Source organism: Hemicordylus capensis, chromosome 15, assembly GCF_027244095.1.
Source record: "Hemicordylus capensis ecotype Gifberg chromosome 15, rHemCap1.1.pri, whole genome shotgun sequence".
NCBI classification, from domain to species: Eukaryota; Metazoa; Chordata; class Lepidosauria; order Squamata; family Cordylidae; genus Hemicordylus; species Hemicordylus capensis.
In genome coordinates this window covers 6,305,795-6,325,899 of record NC_069671.1, presented here as the reverse complement: position 1 = coordinate 6,325,899, position 20,105 = coordinate 6,305,795, and the positions used below count along the sequence as shown (strand labels likewise).

Here is a 20,105-nt window from a genome sequence, read left to right as displayed (position 1 = left end):
CAAATTAGTTTATTTATCCCCAGTTTAATAGGTTAATCATTCATATTTGGACAACTTTTCTGTTGTACTTAGGAAGGAGAAAAATAATCATTACCTTAATAATAACAATTTAAATAGATTTATTCAACTGAAACAATAACATTACAGCATATGTTATTTGCTTAAACAAACATCCATGTTTGTTAACTAATTTGGCTAAACAAAATATATATATTTTAAGAAACTTAGACTGTCAGCCCAGCCTACACATGAAAAACTTAAATACTGTCCTCTGTAGCTCACTCGTCATCTTCATCTTCTTCTTTGTTCATAATCTGGAAAAGAAAAACAAGCTTTCCTGCTTTATCGGGTCCCAAACGATTTCTCAATTTAGAATGAATGAGTCCAAAGGAAGAGAATATTCTTTCAACGCCTACAGAAGAAGCTACTGCTGTTAAAAGTGAAATCATTACTTGAACAGTCTCTAAATCCAAGTGCTTAAGTGACTTCCACCAGTTCACTGGTGTGACTTTCTTTAAAATATCTTCAGCAAACATATATTTCTTGAATGGTTCCCCCTTAGCTTTGAAGTTTATTATAGTTGGCATTACAGATGGATGATTGCTGGATACCCATGTCATAGCTAACTCCTCTTTCTCAGCACTTAAGTTTTGACCCTGGTACTGGATATTGACAATATTTGCCAAAAAATGAGCTGGAGACAGTACTTGTCCCATTCGTTTTTTTAATGCTTGTAATTTAATTCTGTCCATGTGTAGTTCTGTTTTTAAGTGTTCACTCAGTTCCTTCCAAATTTCAACAGCATCAGCAATAAAACAGCTATTTTTCTGTATTTTGTTTAAAGATTCAGAGATGGGTTTCAGGATGCTCAGCATACGTTCAACATTTCTCTTAAGCCCAATGTTGAGGATTTTGGCCGTGACAGTGCCATCTATTTTATCTCGATTTTGTTCACAAACTGTCATCAGAATAGGCCAGTTCTTGATATACTGCTCAAAACAGTCCACCACAGAGTTCCATCTAACATCTTGTGGGAGCGTTAGCTTGGTTCCACCCATCCTTTTCAGAGCTGCAGCAGCAAAGTGATTGTTACGGAAGTATTTAGCAATTTCAACAACATTAGTCTTTATTTCTGGAACACTTAAGTCTTTGGCTAAGAGGTGCAGCAAATGAGCACTGCAACCATATGTTATTAGCTTTGTATTCCCTTCCTGCTCTTCTAAATTTCTTCTCATCTTGGATACATTTGCAGCATTGTCTGTGACCAAACTGCGTACTAGACATTTGAATTTTTGTTCACATGTTATTATAGCTTTTACTGCCACTTCTTGTAAGTATTCTGCTGTGTGTGCATTTCCTGACGTATCAATTGTTTGTGCAAGGAAGACTTTCCCTTCTTCTGTTGTTATACAAGCACATACAATAGGATCATTGTGGACATTACTCCACCCATCAATACTTAGGTTAACAATTCTACCCTCCAGAGCTGTTGCACATTGCTCCATTTCTCAGTCATACACTTTATCCAGCAGTTTCCCTGCAACATCTGCTCTGCTGGGTGGACTGTATCCTGGTCTCAGTGACTGAACCATATTAATGAAATGTGGGTTCTCAGTCAGACGGAAAGAAGAGTTCGTTGCATAAACAAACTGGGCAATTTTTTCATCAATTAACTCTTTTTCTAATCTGCTAGTTTTTATCACAAACTTATCTATGGTGGTTCCAGGAGGGAAGGATTTTTTCTTTTAGGTGATAGTGATATGTGGCTGTGGGTGTCTGATGATGATGCTAATGAAGCACTATCCTGGATGGATAACTCTGAAACTGTAGAACAGGAGGATGGTGATCTTGAAGGTGGATAGTTTCCAGAATCCATGAATTCCCCTAAACAAAAAAGTCAATGCTGTTATTTTATTGTTTATACAATTTCTGCTTATTGTACACAGCACTGCCCCAAAAGGAATATTTGCTTTTTTTCATAACTGTACCAAATGACAGTAGCATGCAGTAATAATAAGAAATATAATTTTGCTCAAACATGACAGTTCAAGGCAGTCTTTAGAAATATTATATGATTCAATAAAAATGTTTACCAACCTAAAGATCCTGCCTGTTCAAATGTGTTTCTTTGGTCATCTTCATCACAGCACTTCTCATGATGTTGCCTCATTCGGGCCACCAGGCCTTGCATTTCTTTGTTGCAGTGTTTGCATTTTGCACGCATGCCTGCCTTACCGATAGGTAAAGGAACTTCATTAAAATATTGCCAAACTGGGTCTCTTTTACGGCCTGCTGCCATTATAGGTTTTTTCCTCCAAGGAAAGAATGTGATAAACCTCAGGTCATACACACAAAAAGATCCAAAGACTTGTCTGTCTGTGGCTATGCAGTATTGTGCTCAGAAAGTTTCACTTTCATTTTGTACTGCTTGTGTGCTTGCCCCTCCCTCCTCACACTTAGTTTCACTTTCTTCTTGTGCAGATTTATTCCACTCCAAACAATCAGAAAAATATGTTTCTATTCTATTTCACTGAACTTCTTGAAACTTAGCACTGAAGGGGTTGATTCTGTATTCATAGGTTTGTAGAACAATAGGATTAAGGTCTTTTTCTCAACTCTGCTCATGTCATAACATTTTTGCTGTGAAGAAGAGGCATGTGATCTCTGCTGAGTCAAATTCAGTTTTGAGAACTGCAAAAGTAAACCAAGCATCTGTGATAATATCTTGTAGGCAGAGAAACTGCCCAATAATCTTACAAAAACCTCTGGAAGAGCATGACATTGTGAATGGATTAATGGAATTTATTTACCAAAAAAATTAAACATATACAGCCTTATTCTACATAATTAAAAAACTAATCTTTATTTCATGATGGAATAACCTTTGGATGGTAATATATTTTCCTCAAAAAGGATTTTATTTAAAAAAATCTGATTTAAATCAAAAAAATCTGATTTAAATCAAAAAAATTGATTTTTTTTTTTAAAAAATCATTGATTTTTATCCACCCTGGAAGCATGTTATTCCCAGGTTATGGCATCTCTTCCACAAGGGCAGGCCTCTTGTGCCTTCTCTGTCGTTTCCCCAACAAGTATTGTAATCACTCTGCTGAAGATTTCAAGAGTCGCACCGCACCTTTTTGAGGGGTGAAAATAGCTTTCCTGATTGCCAGGCAAGGCGCTATGAAAATACATCTCATTGACTCTCATACCCTTTTGGATGGAAGGTCGAAAATAACATATGTTCTGGCAGAAAATAGCGAGTGAGTTAATTGCAAATGAGACCTCCTTGGAGGCTGGGAGACAGCCCAACCTTTAAAGGCACACACTGACCGCTTGATTAGATCACACCCCCTCAGTAGAGGATGCTCCAAAGAAATGTGCTTCAGCTGACTGGCCTGGAATGCCATAGGTGGGCAGGAGAGAGAGATGGAGAGGTGAGTGTTCCTATTTTGTGGGTTGGTTTTTAAGATCTGCACGATTTCACCACACAGTATCTTTCCATGTTGTGGGGCAGCATAATAATAGCAAATGAAATTATCACGGGCCAGGCAAGTTCTTATTTGTATCCTGTCCTTCCTCCAAGAAGCTCAAGGCGGTATGCACGGTTCTCCCCTCCCTTTTATTCTCTCAACAACTCTGTGAGGGTGGGTCAAAAGCGGGCATTAGTTATTTTGGGAGCTCCTGGGCTTGACTGAAATAGCTTTTTGGGCTTGCTTCTTGCTTTTTTCTCCATTCCCTTCCAGCCAGTGCTGCAGATCTCATTGGCTGGTGACTGAAAGTATGGCTGTACCATTTTTAATCTAAATGTGATGAGGCTGTAAAGAATCTAGGAACATAGGAAGTTGCCTTATACGGAGTCAGACCCTTGCTCCATCTAGCTCAGTGTTGTCTACCCAGACTGGCAGCGACATCTCCAAGGTTACGGGCAGGAATCTCTCTCTCAGCCCTAACTGGAGATGCCAGGGAGGGAACTTGGAACCTTCTGCATGGAAGCATGGTATACCAGCAGTGTGTCAGAACAAGACGAAGTAGACTTCAGTTCAGATCCTCCAGTCCATCCCCAAGGGCTTACAATCTGAGAAGAAACATAAGGTAGGCACCAGCAGCTGCCCCTGGGAAACTGTGATAAGGTTGAATAGGGCCGCTGGCTCTCTCTGCTTATTAAAAAGAGAATCGCCTCTTTGAAAGGTGCCTCTTTGCCCAGTTAATGAGATGAAGCTTTGCGGGACAGGTGGTTCATGTGATGTTTGCAAGGATCAGGTTGGTCCCAAAGAGCTGCTCCAATGGCAACGGGGCAGGGCGGACATCCTAATAATCTGCTACCGGAGGGAACTGCTTCACCTTGCCTCATGAAAGGAGTCACACATGAAAAACCGGTGAAACCGCACCCCAGCTAGGGAGCAATAAACTGGAGGAAGAATTTAAGTAAGTATAGTTGTGCCATCGAGTTGGTGTTGACTCCTGGCAACCACAGAGTCCTGTGGTTGTCTTTGGTAGAATACAGGAGGGGTTGACCATTGCCTTCTCCCACACAGTATGAGATGTTGCTTTTCAGCATCTTCCTATATTGCTGCTACCCGATATATGTGTTTCCCATAGTCTGGAAAATGTACCAGTAGGATTCGAACCAGCAACCTCTTGCTCCCTGGGCAAGCTACTTCCCCACTGCTCCATTAGGTGGTCCTGGAGGGAGAATTGGTTACCCTTAAACCCCGAATTCCAGTGTGTCCTATCCAGCTGTTAAGTATTCTGCTCTTCCTGCCACCAGCTATATTGTCATTGAAATGCAGCCAAGTGCTTTAATCTGCTGTGTTTGCAATTTGTTTTTTTCTTTGGACAGAAGGAGTTGGGTGGTTGTGCTTATTTTTAGAAAATTAGTTAATAGGGAACAAGTGGATCTACAGCATTGCCAAAATCACACCATGTTGACTTCTAAGTATTGAATTGTTCAGCAGGTAAAATTAGGATTGCTAATAGGAATGAGACTTTGGGGGACGTGGTGTGGGCCAAGTTTGGATTCTGCATATTTGTACAACTTCCAACTCTTCTTTCTGCAGTAGTTCCTAGAACACAATGACCCCTTGAATGAAGCAACTTTATAAAAGATTTTATTTGATAAACAGAATTTCCTTGTACGTGCTTGCCTTGCTGGTATGTCTCTCTCATTTGGGATGGAATTTCCTGTTCTCCTATAGTTAGCAAACAAACCACCCCGTATTTGAATTATGCCATGTAAACCTTAATCCCATTGTTTCCTGAATATGTTGGCACACATTCTGTTTAGACACTGATGTCATTGTCATGCAATAGTTAACTGCCAGTGGTTGGAGATGGTGGTGTATCCCGAGAAACTGAAGCTGCTACAACCTGCTAAGAGTGTGAGTTATGAGCTAGGAAGACCCCGGTGTGTAACCCAATCTCTGCCATTCATGGGGTAGCTGTTTGGTATGGAGATAGTGTGCTTCATACCCCTCGGGTTGGACCATCCTTCTGGGCTGCCCTAACTGGTTGGTTGCCCCAGGCCTCGGGGGATTGACAAATACTGTACCTACATGCCTCGTTACATTTCACAGGCAATTCCCCAAACAACATCCATTTCCTGCTTCACTTTCACCTCCTTCCTGATAAATAGGCCTTTGTTTCCAACAAGTGCCTTCTTCTTCACAAACCCCGCTGCCAAGAAGGTCATCCGGGGAGGGCTGGTTGCAGTTACCACCGGCTTGTTTGGTGGCAACCTAAAACCGGGTCTTCTCAAGGGTTGTCCCAGGGCTCTGGAATATGCTCCCAAACGAAATCAGAACCTCCCCATCTCTGGCCGTTTTCAAGCAACTTACGTTTCAGAATTTTATTGATGGTTCTTCTAATTTGTTTTAGATGATTTTGGGTTGTAATTGCTGTTGGGCTTTAATTGTAAATTGCCCAGGGAATAGAGTTGCCATGCCCCACAGAATTCTGGGTTTCAACCGGATTTTTAGCATCTCATCCAGATTGCTTAGCCCACCCAGATGCACCCAGATTTCAGCTTTCATTAAAAAAAAAGAAAAAGAAAAAAAAAAGAAAAAAAAAGCTAAGCTCTAGCCCTTGTAGAAGCAGAGTTATGGAGCAACAAAACGTGCAGTCAGTATTCTGCTCAAAAATTATTTTCAAGCCAATTTATATAATATGAAAATTTTATGTGCTCTCAAGTTGGTGTTGACTCTTAGCGACTACATAGATAGAGTCTCTCCAGGATGATCTGTCCAACTTGGCCTTTAAGCTCTCTCAGTGGTGCATTCATGGCTGTTGTAATCGAGTCCATCCACCTTGCTGCTGCTGGTCCTCTTCTTCTCTTGCCTTCCACTTTCCCCACCATTATCGAATTCTCAAGGGAGCTGAGTTGTTTTCATAATATGTCCAAAGTATGATAGTTTGAGCCCGGTCATTTGTGCCTCAAAATTCTGGATGGATTTGTTCTATGATCCATGTGTTTGTTTTCCTGGCTGTCCATGGTCTCCTCAAAAGTCTTCTCCAGCACCAAAGTTCAAAAGCATCAATACTTTTCCTATCTTGCTTGTTCATAGTCCAGCTTTCACATCCATAGTGTGTCACGGGGAAATCTGTGAATTAGGCAACCGGATTTGGAAAGCCAGTTTATGGCAACCCTACCAGAGAAATACCCATCTGAAACCCCAGCGATAGATAGACAAAGGGTCTGACCTGGCATGAGCTAACGTCCCGTGTAACACCTGAAATATGTGATAAACATGCTGCTGCTATTTTTATTGAGGCAACTCTACACCAGACAAAAGCAAAAATTGCCAGGCCAGGACGCTAGATTCTGACCTATCACTGCATTCTCCATCTAGCTTTGGGATGCATCCTCCTCCTCCTCCTTCCTCACTCTCCTCAGAACTTCCACTAATTTGGCTTCCAGGCATAACCCAAACTGGTTTGGACCAGTAAAAGTCCTAAATGAGACATTAATGAGACCAAGATCTCTTCACGGGTTGCCTTCTCTGCCCGTTGCTCCAGGGAGATGTTTGCTTTTTCTGTGGGGCTGTCGCCTTAAGAACTACCTTCTCCAAACCATAGAAATATAGGAAGCTGCCATATACTGAGTCAGACCACTGGTCCATCTAGCTCAGTATTGTCTACCCAGACTGGCAGTGGCTTCTCCAAGGTTACAGGCAGGAATCTCTCTCAGCTCTATCTTGGAGATGCTGCCAGGGAAGGAACTTGGAACCTAGATGCTCTTCCCAGAGCGGCTCCATCCCCTGAGGGGGAATATCTTCCAATGCTCACACATCAAGTCTCCCATTCAGATGCAACCAGGGCAGACCCTGCTTAGCTAAGGGGACAAGTCATGCTTGCTACCACCAGACCAGCTCTCCTGTTGTCTGTGTGACTACCTTTTAGCTGATACGCTGAATCTGTTCTGTTTTCTCAAGCATTGTGGTGGGCTATAGATATGGAAACATATGACCATTTTTACCTGCCGTTCATTTTATTTTTTATTTTTATTGTATTTATATCCCGCTTTTCTTCTGAGGAGCCCAGAGGTGATGTTTATCCTCACAACAACCCTGTGAGGTAGGTTAGGCTGGGAGATAAGCGGCTGGCCCAGAGTCAGCCAGTGAGTTCTGTGGCTGAAAGTTGATTTGAATTTGGGGCTCCCCCGGTCATAGTCCAACACACCAACCACGGCACCACACTTTGCTAGCTCCTCTTTAGTTTTCTCTGGAAGAAAATGATGATTGCTTCATTTGGTCTTGTTTTTAACACTGGGATGCTGGTAGAAGGACAGGGCAGACGTGTTTGAAATAAAACTAGATAGATAATTGTCCAGTGCTGACTCTTCAGGGCAGACTAATTTCTAGCCCTTAGCCACTGGTCTCTGATGAGAGATGCCAGGGTTGAACCTGAGACTTATTAAGTGTGGAGCATGTGATCTACCACTAAATTGTGATTCTTGGGTTCACTAATCCTGTAGTCTATACTCAATTTTTGGGGAAAGTGTCATATAAGTTGTGCTTGTCCTTAGCAAGTAGCTACGCACTTATCTTCACTACCAGAAGTATGAGCCTCTCACTTCTGTTTTGTTTACCGAAACTAGCTTGTTTGGTTTCTGTTTGTTTGCAGCCTTTTTCTTTTGCATGTTTGCAATTCTTTTTCTTTTTCTTTTTAATGAACAAGAACAACAACATTTATATACTGCTTTTCAACAAAGATTTCCAAAGCGGTTTATAGAGAAATAATAAATAAAAAGGATCTCTTTCCCCAAAGGGCTCACAATCTAAAAAGAAACAAGATAGACACGAGTAACATAGGAAGCTGCCGTATACTGAGTCAGACCATTGGTCTATCTAGCTCAGTATTGTCTACACAGACTGGCAGCGGCTTCTCCAAGGTTGCAGACAGGAATCTCTCTCAGCCCGATCTTAGAGATGCTGCCAGGGAGTGGTCTTGGATCCTAGATGCTCTTCCCAGAATGGCTCCATCCCCTGAGGGGAATCTCTTGCAGTGCTCACAAGTTTAGTCTCCCATTCATATGCAACCAGGACAGACCCTGCTTAACTAAGGGGACAAGTCATGTTTGCTACCAAAGAATTTATTCCTTTGGTTGGCACTGAGGGAGTTAATTGTATAGCAGGAGGTGAAGTTGCATCCGACTTGTGAGGGAAAAGGCTGAGGGAAGAGAGTCTGCTTCTCACGTAGCAGCCAAGGGCAGCCCAAGCCACATATCTGATCTGTTGTTTGAGTTGCCTCTGGGCTTATTTTGGGAGTGGGGGTGTTGAGGTCTTGAAGGCACTGCTCGTGCTCCTCCCAGGATTACAGCTGGTCTTGTGGTAGTAACCATGAATTATCCACTTTGCTAAGCAGGGTCTGCCTTGGTTTGCTTTTGGATGGGAGACATGTGTGAGCACTCCAAGATATTCCCTTCAGGGGATGGGGCCGCTCTGGGAAGGTAATTTGCCCACTTGCGCGCAGAAGGGGAATGGGAGGAGAGCTGGTCTGGTGGTAGCAAGCATGAATTGTCCCCTTTGCTAAGCAGGGTGAACATAGGAAACTGCCATATACTGGGTCAGACCACTGGTCTATCTAGCTCAGTATTGTCTTCACAGACTGGCAGTGGCTTCTCCGAGGTTGCAGGCAGGAACCTCTCTCAGCCCTATCTTGGAGAAGCCAGGGAGGGAAGTTGGAACCTTCTGCTCTTCCCAGAGCAGCTTCATCCCCTGAGGGGAATATCTTCCAGTGCTCACACATCACGTCTCCCTTTCATATGCAACCAGGGCAGATCCTGCTTAGCTATGGGGACAAGTCATGCTTGCTACCACAAGACCAGCTCTTGTGGTATGCTCTGGTTTTCTTTTGGAACGGAGACATGTGACCACTGGAAGAGATTCCCCTCAGGGGATGTTGCCGCTCTGGGAAGAGCAGAAGGTTCCAAATTCCCTCCCTGGCAGCATCTCCAAGAGAGGGCCGAGAGAGACTCCTGCCTTCAAGCTCGGAGAAGCCGCTGCCAGTCTGTGATGACAATCCTGAGCTAGATGGAGCAATGGTCTGACTCGGTAGAAGGCAGCTTCTTACGCTCCTAAGCTATATTGCAAGGAACGTTCAGTCAATGGACTCCCCCCGCCATCTGCAGTCTGAATTGTCCAGTCCAGTCCATCACCCTGGTCCACTGCAGCTGCAGAACAGCCCCCAGGTGCAGCTGATTCTGCCCTCCCCCCCCCCCAGGAGCTGAGGGAGATTTCCTGAGGGCTCTTTGCCAAGCCTTGCTTGGTTTCAGTGGGGAGGGGCTCCCAGGGCTCCCACCTCTAGAAGAAGCCGGTGGGGCGCCCCTTTCCTAGACACCCCTCCAGCAATGGGGAGTAGCCGGTCTTCATGGGTCTTCTCGCCTCTCTCCTCCGGAGTCCTCTCTTGCAGGTTGGTGGTTCTCCTCGGGTCTGTGCGCCTGTCTCTCGCCTCAGGACTCTTTCAAGCTTCGTGGGTGTGTTTTTTTGGTACCCAGCCTGTTCTCTGCAACTGGGGGCTTTCTGTGGGTTGGGGGCCTTCTTTTCAGCTTGCTGCTGGTTTCTGCTTGTATGACTATTCTTATTTATTTTATCTAACCGGTTTGTATCCTGCCCCAAACACCAGTCGCTGGGCAGTTTACAACAAAACCATAAAAACAACAAGGTTACAAACATTACAACCATTTTAAAAAATCAAAACTATTAAAAGCCATCAAGTGATTAAAACAGTATATCGTATATACTGTATATAGTTTGTTTGTTTGTTTGTTTGTTTACTTACATTTTATATTCCACTCTTCCTCCAAGGAGCCCAGAGCAGTGTACTACATAGGTTTCTCCTCACAACAACCCTGTGAGGGAGGCTAGGCTGAGAGAGAAGTGACGGGCCCAGAGTCACCTAGCAAGTCTCATGGTTGACCCATTCAGCCATGATACTTGCTGGGTGACTCTGGGCCAGTCACTTCTCTCTCAGCCTAGCCTACTTCACAGGGTTGTTGTGTGGAGAAACCTAAGAATGTAGTACACCGCTCTGGGCTCCTTGGAAGAAGAGCAGGATATAAATTATTATTATCATTAATTATTATTTACATTTTATATCCCACTCTTCCTCCAAGGAGCCCAGAGCGGTACTACATACTACAGTACTACATACTTAAGTTTCTCCTCACAACAACCCTGTGAAGTAGGTTAGGCGGAGAGAGAAGTGACTGGCCCAGAGTCACCCAGCTAGTTTCGTGGCTGAATGAGGATTTGAACTGGGGTCTCCCCGGTCCTAGTCCAGCTCTCTAACCAATGTTAGAGTGTTTAAAAATGTTTAAACGTTTAAAAATGTTAAAATAAATAACATAAAATAAAAATAAATATATAATTAAAAACTTGGGTGAACAAATGTGTCTTGGCTGCCTTTTAAAAAGTTGTCAGAGATGGGGAGGCTCTTATTTCAGCAGGGCACACGTTCCAAAGCCTCGGGGCGGCAACGGAGAAGGCCCGTCCCCGAGAAGCCAGCAAATGAGCTGGTGGCAAATGCAGACAGACCTCTCCTGATGATCTCAATGGGTGGTGTGGCTCATAGCGAAGAAGATGTTCCCTTCTTCTTTTTAAAAGTTTTAGCTTTATCACTTTTGCTTATTGCTTCATTCTGTGGGACTCTGGCTTCCTTTTTTATCCTATGATAGGAGGCTGTTTTTGCAAAGCCAAGATATAAATTATAAACATGTAACTCTGGAGTACAACTGCCTGTAGGGTTTTGTTGTTGCAGTAATAGTAGTAGTAATTAACAATAAACAACTTTATTTGTTATCTGCCCCATAACAAATTGTTCTCTGGGCAGCTCACAACACAACATTATTTATTTGTTATTTCTCTTTGTAAACCGCCCTGAGCTATTTTTGGAAGGGTGGTGTAGAAATCAAAATAACAACAACAACATTAAAACATCAAATAAAACACACACAACACATCAAATCATGAGCCATTTTGGAAGTGCGGTATAGGAATCGAATGAATGAATGAATGAATAAATAAATAAATAAATAAAATAGACCAAAAGTGGGGGACAAAAAAAAAATACAAAATACAATAAAAGCAATTTAAAAACTCTTCAAAAATCGGTTAAAATCAAATTTAAAAATAAAATGTAAAAGTTCCGAGTGAACAAAAAGATCTTTTCCTGGTGTCTAAAACAAAATGTGATGAATCTAGGCAAACTTCACTGGTGTATAGCGTGTTACCCCTTTTTGGCCCAGAGGAGCTGCTTGAGGAGATTCTGAAGAGAAAATAGCCCCCATTCAGACATTATGTTGAACACTCGTACAGTACACTTCCTATATGTATCTGGGACCAGGTTACCTGAGAGAGTGCCTGCCTTGCCTCATCAGGAGAGGAGAGCTGGTCTTGCGGTAGCAAGCATGACTTGTCAGCTTAGCTAAGCAGGGTCCACCCTGGTTGCATATGAAAGGGAGACTTGATGTGTGAGCACTGGAAGAGATTCCCCTCAGGGGATGAAGCCGCTCTGGGTAGAGCAGAGGGTTCCAAGTTCCATCCCTGGCTTCTCCAAGACAGGGTTGAGAGAGATTCCTGCCTGAAACCTTGGAGAAGCTGCTGCCAGCCTGGGTAGACAATACTGAGCTAGATGGACCAATGGTCTGACTCAGTATATGGCAGCTTCCTATGTCCCATATGTCCCAACCAGACCTTGATTTCTTCCTCGGAGGCCCTGCTCCGGGTCCCCCTGTCAGATGAGTTGAGGCGGGTGGCTACTATGGAGAGGGCCTTTTTGATGGTGGCACCCCATCTGTTACTGCCTTAGTGGAATGTGTTAGCTTCACACTTGCCTCTTAAGTTGAAAAACCCACTAAAGCCTGAGTTTTCAAACTTGGGTCCCAGAATGGCCATTGTGGCTGGGGATGATGGGAGTTGTAGTCCAGCAACATTTGGAGACCCACATTTGAGCACCTCTGCACTAAAGGCATTGAGTGGACGATGACTAACTAGTTTGGGGCTCTACAATTCTGGCCCTCCTGCAGATGTTGGACTACTACTCTGATCATCCCTGACTTTTGGACACTGTGGCTGTGGATGATGGGAGTTGTAGTCCAAAACCTAAAGTTGTGCAGTCTTGCACTAGCTCCTCAAAACTAGCTAGCTCTTCAGAGCAAACAGTTAGGGGAAGTAGAGTTAAAAAGGAGGAGTGTGTGTGTGTGTTGCAGAGACTGACTTTTTCATGGTCTTCCTTACTTCATCCTTCATTTAGAGCACGTTTGGGCATGAATTTGCCATTTGAGAAAGGCACTCTCTTTTTGATGCACGAAGCGTGACACTGCACAAATAGATCTCTGAAGTTTCAAGTAATGCCTTGGAACATACCACTCAGAAAGGAAATGGTGGGCTCTTTTTTTTGGTGGCACGTCACCTTTTTAGCATGATTCTTGCACTTTGATCTTCTGCTCATCGCTTGGAAATACGATCCAACCCAAGTGACTAAGAGTCATTATGTTTTCCTTTGGTTTTTCTCTCTTGTGTAGATCTCTCGTGCACCTAACTTGACTCTGGGTACTTCTGCATTTTTGTCTTTCAGGGATGTTCATGTGTTCGCCAAATTCTGTGGCGCTAGTGACGGAGGTTTATCAGCTGGGCAAGTGTGGTAAGAATAATTATTCCTTCTCTTCAAATGGGGCTTCTTTGTGGAGATGTGCACGAACCAAAATTCGAGCACTTTTGGGGCAGGGGGACTGAGAACTTTAAGAAAAAGGAGAGCAGGTCCTTACCCGCTCTTCGGCCCATCCCCCATGCAGCCCCACGCGGTGTCAGCAAGACGTATGTCAGCAACACTATGCTGACCACGTAAATAGCGCCTGTGCATGCACAGATACTCTGTGTGTGTGTGTGTGCTGATGCCGTGTGGGGCTTCTAGGAATGCACATTGCCCCGACAGGAAGGACTTGTTCTACTTTTGAAGGACCTGTTCTCCTTTTTCTTACAATTCCCAGTCAGTGTTCCCTCGAACAGGGATTCCCAGATGTGGACTACAACTCCCAGCATCCCCAGCTGCAACAGACTTTGATTATGGGAATTGTAGTCAACAACGTCTGGGAATCCCTTCTTTAGGGAACACGATTCTGGTCCCCCTGCCCAAAAAGTGCCCGAACCGTGGTTCATACACATCACTACTTCTTTGGAGGAGTTAGAGATGCAAACACCAGTGAACTCTGTCGATTTTCACAATTTTCTGGGCCTGTGCTGTTCCAGAAATGTTCGAGGGGTCTTCTAATCCAACCCCTTGCTTGACGCAGGGAATCTGACTGAAAGTCTTGCAAGGAAAGGCTAAAGTTGTTTCTGGAAATTACTTTTAGTGACCCTTCTTTGTTCAAGTAATGGGGCCACTGAGCTTGCTGTGGTTGCAGGTTTGAAGACCTGGATCAGCTTGTGGGATGGAATCTGCAGCCATTGATGAAGCAAATGTTAGGCTCGTTAAACTTGTGCCTGAGATCTTGAAGAGCTGCTGCCGGTCAGTGTGTAGAGAATCTTGAGCTAGATGAACCAGTGGTCGAACTCGGTTTAAGGCAGCCTCCTATGTTTCTAAAGATCATAAGCAATGCCTGAATGAATCAGACCAAGCCCCACCTCATCCAGCTTCCTTTAGAACATTAGAACAGCCTTGCTGGATCAGGCCCAAGGCCCATCTAGTCCAGCATCCTGTTTCCTGCAGTGGCCCACCAGATGCCTCTGGGGAGCTCACAGGCAAGAGGTAGGTGCATGCCCCTCTCTCCTGCTGTTGCTCCCCTGCAACTGGGATTGAGAGGCATCTTGCCTTTGAGCCTGGAGGTGGCCTATAGCCATCAAGACTAGTATCCATGGATAGACCTGCCTTCCATGATACTTTGCACGAATCTCAGCAGGCACTAAACAGTCCACCAGAAATCAGACAGTGGTCTACCATAGGAAGCTGCCATATACTGAGTCAGACCATTGGTATGCTCAGTATTGTCTTCACAGACTGGCAGCGGCTTCTCCAAGGTTACAGGCAGGAATCTCTCTCTGTCGCCAGGGAGGAAACTTGAAACTATCTGCTCTTCCCAGAATGGCTCCATCCCCTGAGGGGGGAATATTTTACAGTGCTCACACTTCTGGTCTCCCATTCATATGCAACCAGGGCGGACCGTGCTTAGCTAAGGGGACAAGTCATGCTTGCTACCACCAGACCAGCTCTCCTCCTTTCAAAGGAGGCATGTCACCAGGGGACATGCCTCTAGCCTCTTGCTGGCCTAAATGGGCTGGTGATCTAACTCTGTATAAGAGACCTTCCTTTCATATTCTATATATCGAGAAAGATGTGATGGACTATTGCTAATTTGCATTATGTTGGCACTCCTGGAATGTAAGCTGTCTACTTGCAAGGCACAGTGTGAGATTTCCCATCGTATGGGATCCACTTCCCCTCTCTATTGTCTCATGAAGGACAAGAAGAGTGCCCTTGAATGTTGGCTGAAGACCAAACTTCTGACCCCAGCTGCTTTGCGGAGCAGGAGTAAGTTTTCCTCTTCTCCTGCCATCAGGTGGGACCCGTGGCCCAAAGTGCAAGAACTTGCCTGTCTTATGGGTTGCGATACAATGCAGCTAAGACAAGTCACTTCATATACAGTACGAACAAAGGATCGAAAATAGCTCTGTTTACAACTTGAGAATTCAGTCGCACAAACAAATGAATGCTTAAGGTTTTGTTCTGTTGCTTCTGAAGTAGCGTTGTCTTGGCAACAGGTCCTCTTTCTCTCTCTAATTAAAAATAATCTTGGATAAGGGGAATATTTTTGACATGGGTGAATGGTGAGGTGGATAGGGGGGAAGAAATTTAATGGCTAGAACTCCCTCGCAGGGTACTGACAAAACCCTAGGAAGCCGGTATTTGGTTCCTTGTGAGTGTATCCAGCCTTCAGATTTCTGATTGACATCCAGAGAGTTGCAGGACCCACCCCAAGGACATATTTTCAGGAGGCACAGTGGGCTATAAAGAGAAGGGGAGATAGAGCAAAATCAGAGAACCTATCCCTTATGGATTATATAGTGATAATGCTACTCTTATAAGATGTGGCTAGCGTTAGACTGGAGTAAAGTTCCCAAAACTAGAAGAGGGGTCCTTCTCCTTGTTGGGGAAGCTTTTGCATACACAGTTCAGTGTGTAAAAAAGAAATTGGGCGGGAATCTCCCTTGACTCCCCAGCAGAGCAGAGTCCACAAAGGAGGGTGCCTTTATCTTCTTGAGCTGTACGGTGGCTGGATGACGCCATGTTGGCAGGTATAGAATCAATCCCGACTCCAGGGGGGAAAAGGGGCGGAATGTAGATTTCCATAGTTGTCCGGATCAAAGGTGACTCTGAGTTTAACACGAGCCCCTCAAAAAAGAAAACACAGTTTTGTCTGTATTTACCCGAAAGGAAGAAGACAATGAGGCTGTTCCCATGACCCGCAGAGACTGGGCTAAGGGAGCCCAGCCCAGTTTCTGTGGGTCGTGAGCTGCAGCGGGAGCCCCCGGCAGCAAGCCTGCACAATTCTCGCCCCCCCAAACGAGGTTAGCGGAGTGCATGCTCTGCTAACCTTGTTTATTTGATGGTGTGTCTCTGCACGGCGGTGACTCACGAGGAGACCACCATCAGGGAGGTAAAAAACAGCCTCCAAGAGTTGGGGGGCTCCTTAGAATGCTCCACGCCCTTGTGCGGGGGTTTCTGTTATGTTTGGGGGCCAGGAGGGCCCTGATCCTCGCCGCCCCAAACGGCTCCGTGATGCGGCCGCTGATCGTGTGGGTGGCCGAACCAGCCGCCTAGGGCTAGCCGCCTGATCGTCTGCAGGGATTCTGCTCTTCCCGCGAAACCCCTTATGGCTCTCTACACTGCTTGTGTAGAGAGCCTCTCTGAATTTAGGACCTCCCCACACATCTAACTTCAAAGAACTTGGGGGAAACCTAGTCTTGGATTTGGGGTAAATATGGAACTATCGACAAGGTTGGCATAAGCTGAAGGCACCCTTGGGCATCTGCTGTGACGGTCCACCGTCCCAGAAGCACTGAATGCAGGATTGGACTCAGTGGGCAATTGCTGGTCCCTGGTTGGGCGGACCCACGCTCCTTATGATAGTGGCAGATGCAGTATCTTCCATTCTTGGAAGCATCAACAGCAGCAACAACAAGCTGCTGGCTCTGAGTACCAGTTGCAGGGGAGTAGCAGCAGGAGAGACGGCATGCCCACTTGTGCGGGGGTTTCTGTTATGTCTGGGGCAGCATCTGGTGGGCCACTGTGCGAAACAGGAGGCTGGACTAGATGGGCCTTGGGCCTGATCCAGCAGGGCTGTTTTCTTATGTGCTTACGTTCTATATTCTAAGGTTCTTGGTCTAGGGGAGAAGAGCTGGTCTTGTGCTAGCAGGCATGAATTGTCCTCTTTGCTAAGCAGGGCCCATCCTGGTCTGCATTTGAATGGGAGACTCCATGTGAACACTCTTAAGATATTCCCCTCAGGGGATGGGGCTGCTCTGGGAAGAGCACCTGCCTGCTTGCATGAAGAAGATTCCAAGTTCCCTCCATGGCGGCATCTCCAAGATCAAGCGGAGAGAGATACCAACAGTGTTCCCTCTAACAGGGATTCCCAGATGTTGTTGACTACGACTCCCAGAATGCCCAGCTGCAATGGCGTTTGCTTGGGGATTCTGGGAGTTGTAGTCAACAACGTCTGGGAATCCCTGTTAGAGGGAACACTGGATACCAGTTGCAGGGGAACAACAGCAGGAGAAAGGGCATGCCCTCACCTCTTGCCTGTGGGCTTCCCAGAGGCACCTGGTGGGCTACTGTGTGAAACAAATTGTGGACTAGATAGGCCTTGGTCCTGATCCCACAGGGCTGTACTTATGTACAGGCTGTAGATACGTTTGTGCCATTAAACGTGCTGCTGTTGCACTGTAGTGCACCTCTGTGCTAAGAGACTCTGGGACTTTAATGCACTGAGAAAAGGGCAGTAGCATTCGGATCATTACAAAATGATTATTTTTCTCCAGGGAAGATTATCCAGGGAGATTAGGACTGGCGTTGTGGTTTTCTTATTTCAGGCGTTCGATGCGTTCTGTTTCTTCTTGTGGGATAGGTGTCAGCCCTAATAAAGGGAGCAATATGTTTTCTGAACGACGGTGTTTTTAATGCTCATTGCATAGCTGGCTCTGGGACATTGGTGGCTCATTCTCTTTGCAAAAGTGGGGTCTGTGTGTGCTGCATTTCGAAAGCAGCCTTGACTTGTTTTCGATTCATTGCTGGATTTGGGGGTGTTGATTTCCAGAGGTTCACGCTGTATTTTCCATGAGTGTCTTTTTTTTTGTTTTTCTCCTGACTCTCTAAGAGCAGGTAGTGGAATTTCCATTGCATGTAATTAGGAGTAGCTCTGATCATTGGAAAAGTCAAGGATACCTTTCTGTTTCTCAATTAAGGATCTTAAAATAGTGTTGTGTATGTAGTTGCCCTGCTGTGCCAAGAGGTTGTACTTAGGCAGTCACTGGGGAGGAGGTCTTGTCTATGGGGGGAGATATGGTCTTGTGGTAGCAAGCATGGATTGCCCCCTTTGCTAAGCAGGGCCCACTCTGGTTTGCATTTGAATGGGAGACTACGTGTGTGAGCATTGCAAGATATACCCCTTAGGAGATAGGGCTGCTTAGGGAAGAACACTTCCATTCTTGCATACAGGAGGTCCCAAGTTCCCTCCCTGGCATCTGCAAGATAGGGCTGAGAGGTTCCTGCCTGCAACCTTGGAAAAGCCTTTGCCAGTCTGTGTAGACAGTACTGAGCTAGATGGACCAATGGTCTGACTCAGTATAAGGCAACTTCCTATGTTCCTAGGCATGAGTGTTCATTGATAGTCAGCACAAGGGACAGATTACTCTTTGTCCAAAGGTATAGTGGAATATGTCTTGTGACACACGACTTGCAGTATGGGAAGGGGCTAAAATTGAGTAGCCCAATCTAAGTATACAAGGGGAGCAAAAAAAAAGAAAAAGCAACAGCAGATTCTGGGGAAATCAAGGTGATGGGATCAGGATTATTAGAAAGCTGTCTAGGGTTTTCAGAAGGACCTACTGCTGATCCCTGAGACCACCTCTGCGCCCATACATAGCCTTTATGAAATGGACAGAGATGCATTTTGTATACCTTTGCACAGATGACACAAACCACGATTGGCTTCCCATAGAGTTTGCAAACTCAGTCCTAGCTGCAAATTCTGGTTCCAAGTTAACCGTGGTAAACATCAGTGCAGACGCAATGCTGTACCATGGTCTTGTGAAAAGGGAGAAGAGGGGAAGGGAGTGCATGATCCTGTAGCTTGCACCTGATCTCCTAACCATGATTCAGTGATTGGGAACATTGTTTGTACCTGATGCTTATTATAATGCAAAACACCCAGGGGCAATTCTCAGGATCGCCCTGGGCGGGCAGGCAGAGCATGGGGAGAAGGCTGCTTTTGACTTACTTCCCCCCCAGGTGACCAAGCAGGTTGGCTTCGGTGTGCCTCCCTTGCGCTCACACAGACGGCCCTGCTCAGTGCAGCTGCGTGAAGCATGGAGCAGGAACGTGTTGTTCCGGCCTCCCGGCAGTGTGCGGCACACGGCATCCTTCAGTGCAGTGTGCTGCATGTGTTGGGAATTCCCCCACTCCAGACGTTCTAGGCACTCATCTCTGTGATTCCTCAGGCTGGATTGCGCCGGAGGAATCACACAATTCCCAGTCGCCGGGTTAAGGGTTCAAGACCTTACCCTTACCCTCTGCTAAAAGCCGGGCTTATTAAGGGGGTTGGGCAGGAGAGGAGCAGAGGGATCCGCGAGGATCCTGCTGCTTCTCACGAGCAGCCTAACCCTGCTTGGGGCTGCCTAGGCAGGGTTAGGCTGGTCGTGAGAAAAGCCCCCAAATGTATTTTGCTGAACTAGCTGCTGGATGACTGCATCTCCCTGCCAATGACTTTTCTTAAGTAGTAAGTGTGTTCAGCGAATCACCTAAAAACAACTGATTCTCAATTATCAGTTTTCCAGTTGGACAATGATATTTTGAAGAATCTGTTTCTCAGTAGATATTTTTCCTATTGTGCAATTATTTTTTTTGAAGAAAAGGTTTTTGTAAGGGCCGATGAAGTGGTATGGATTTCTATCCAGGATCACCACGCATTAAATATGCATTATTGTCTGTAACGGTGTGAAACAAAATTATACCGCCCTGTGGGGCTTTGTGTAGGAGTTGGGAAGGTATGGACAAGCTTCTTGGCAACTATGTTTTATTTAATATTTTTATAAGCAGATAATTTTGTTCCATGTGAGTTTGGTGTTGGGAAAATGTTTTTCATGCATGTAAAATATTCACCCATCTTTACAAGCAGTCATTTTGTTTGGGAACTATTGTCTTTGGTAGAATACAGGAGGGGTTTACCATTGCCTCCTCCCATGCAGTATGAGATGATGCCTTTTAGCATCTTCCTATATCGCTGCTGCCTGATATAGTACCAGTGGGGATTCGAACCGGCAACCTTCCTCTTGTTAGTCAAGCATTTCGCCGCTGCACCACTTAAGGTGTGTAAGTACTTATTTATTATTTAT

The 20,105-nt window shown here is 45.2% G+C and overlaps 1 protein-coding gene across 16 annotated transcripts in view; it reads left to right on the top strand.

Annotated features, from left to right (window-relative positions):
* Positions 1-20,105, top strand: part of ARVCF (ARVCF delta catenin family member) — a 493,848-nt gene that overhangs the window by 41,168 nt on the left and 432,575 nt on the right. For 15 of the 16 annotated variants that reach the window (XM_053279337.1, XM_053279338.1, XM_053279344.1 and 12 more), the window contains one exon: positions 13,075-13,140. The exons of the other annotated variant lie outside the window; for it this stretch is intronic. In XM_053279337.1, the coding sequence (XP_053135312.1) occupies positions 13,077-13,140 (64 nt within the window). In that variant the 5' untranslated portion in view covers positions 13,075-13,076. Of the gene's footprint in view, positions 1-13,074; positions 13,141-20,105 lie in introns of those variants that run through there. 16 annotated transcript variants of the gene reach the window in all.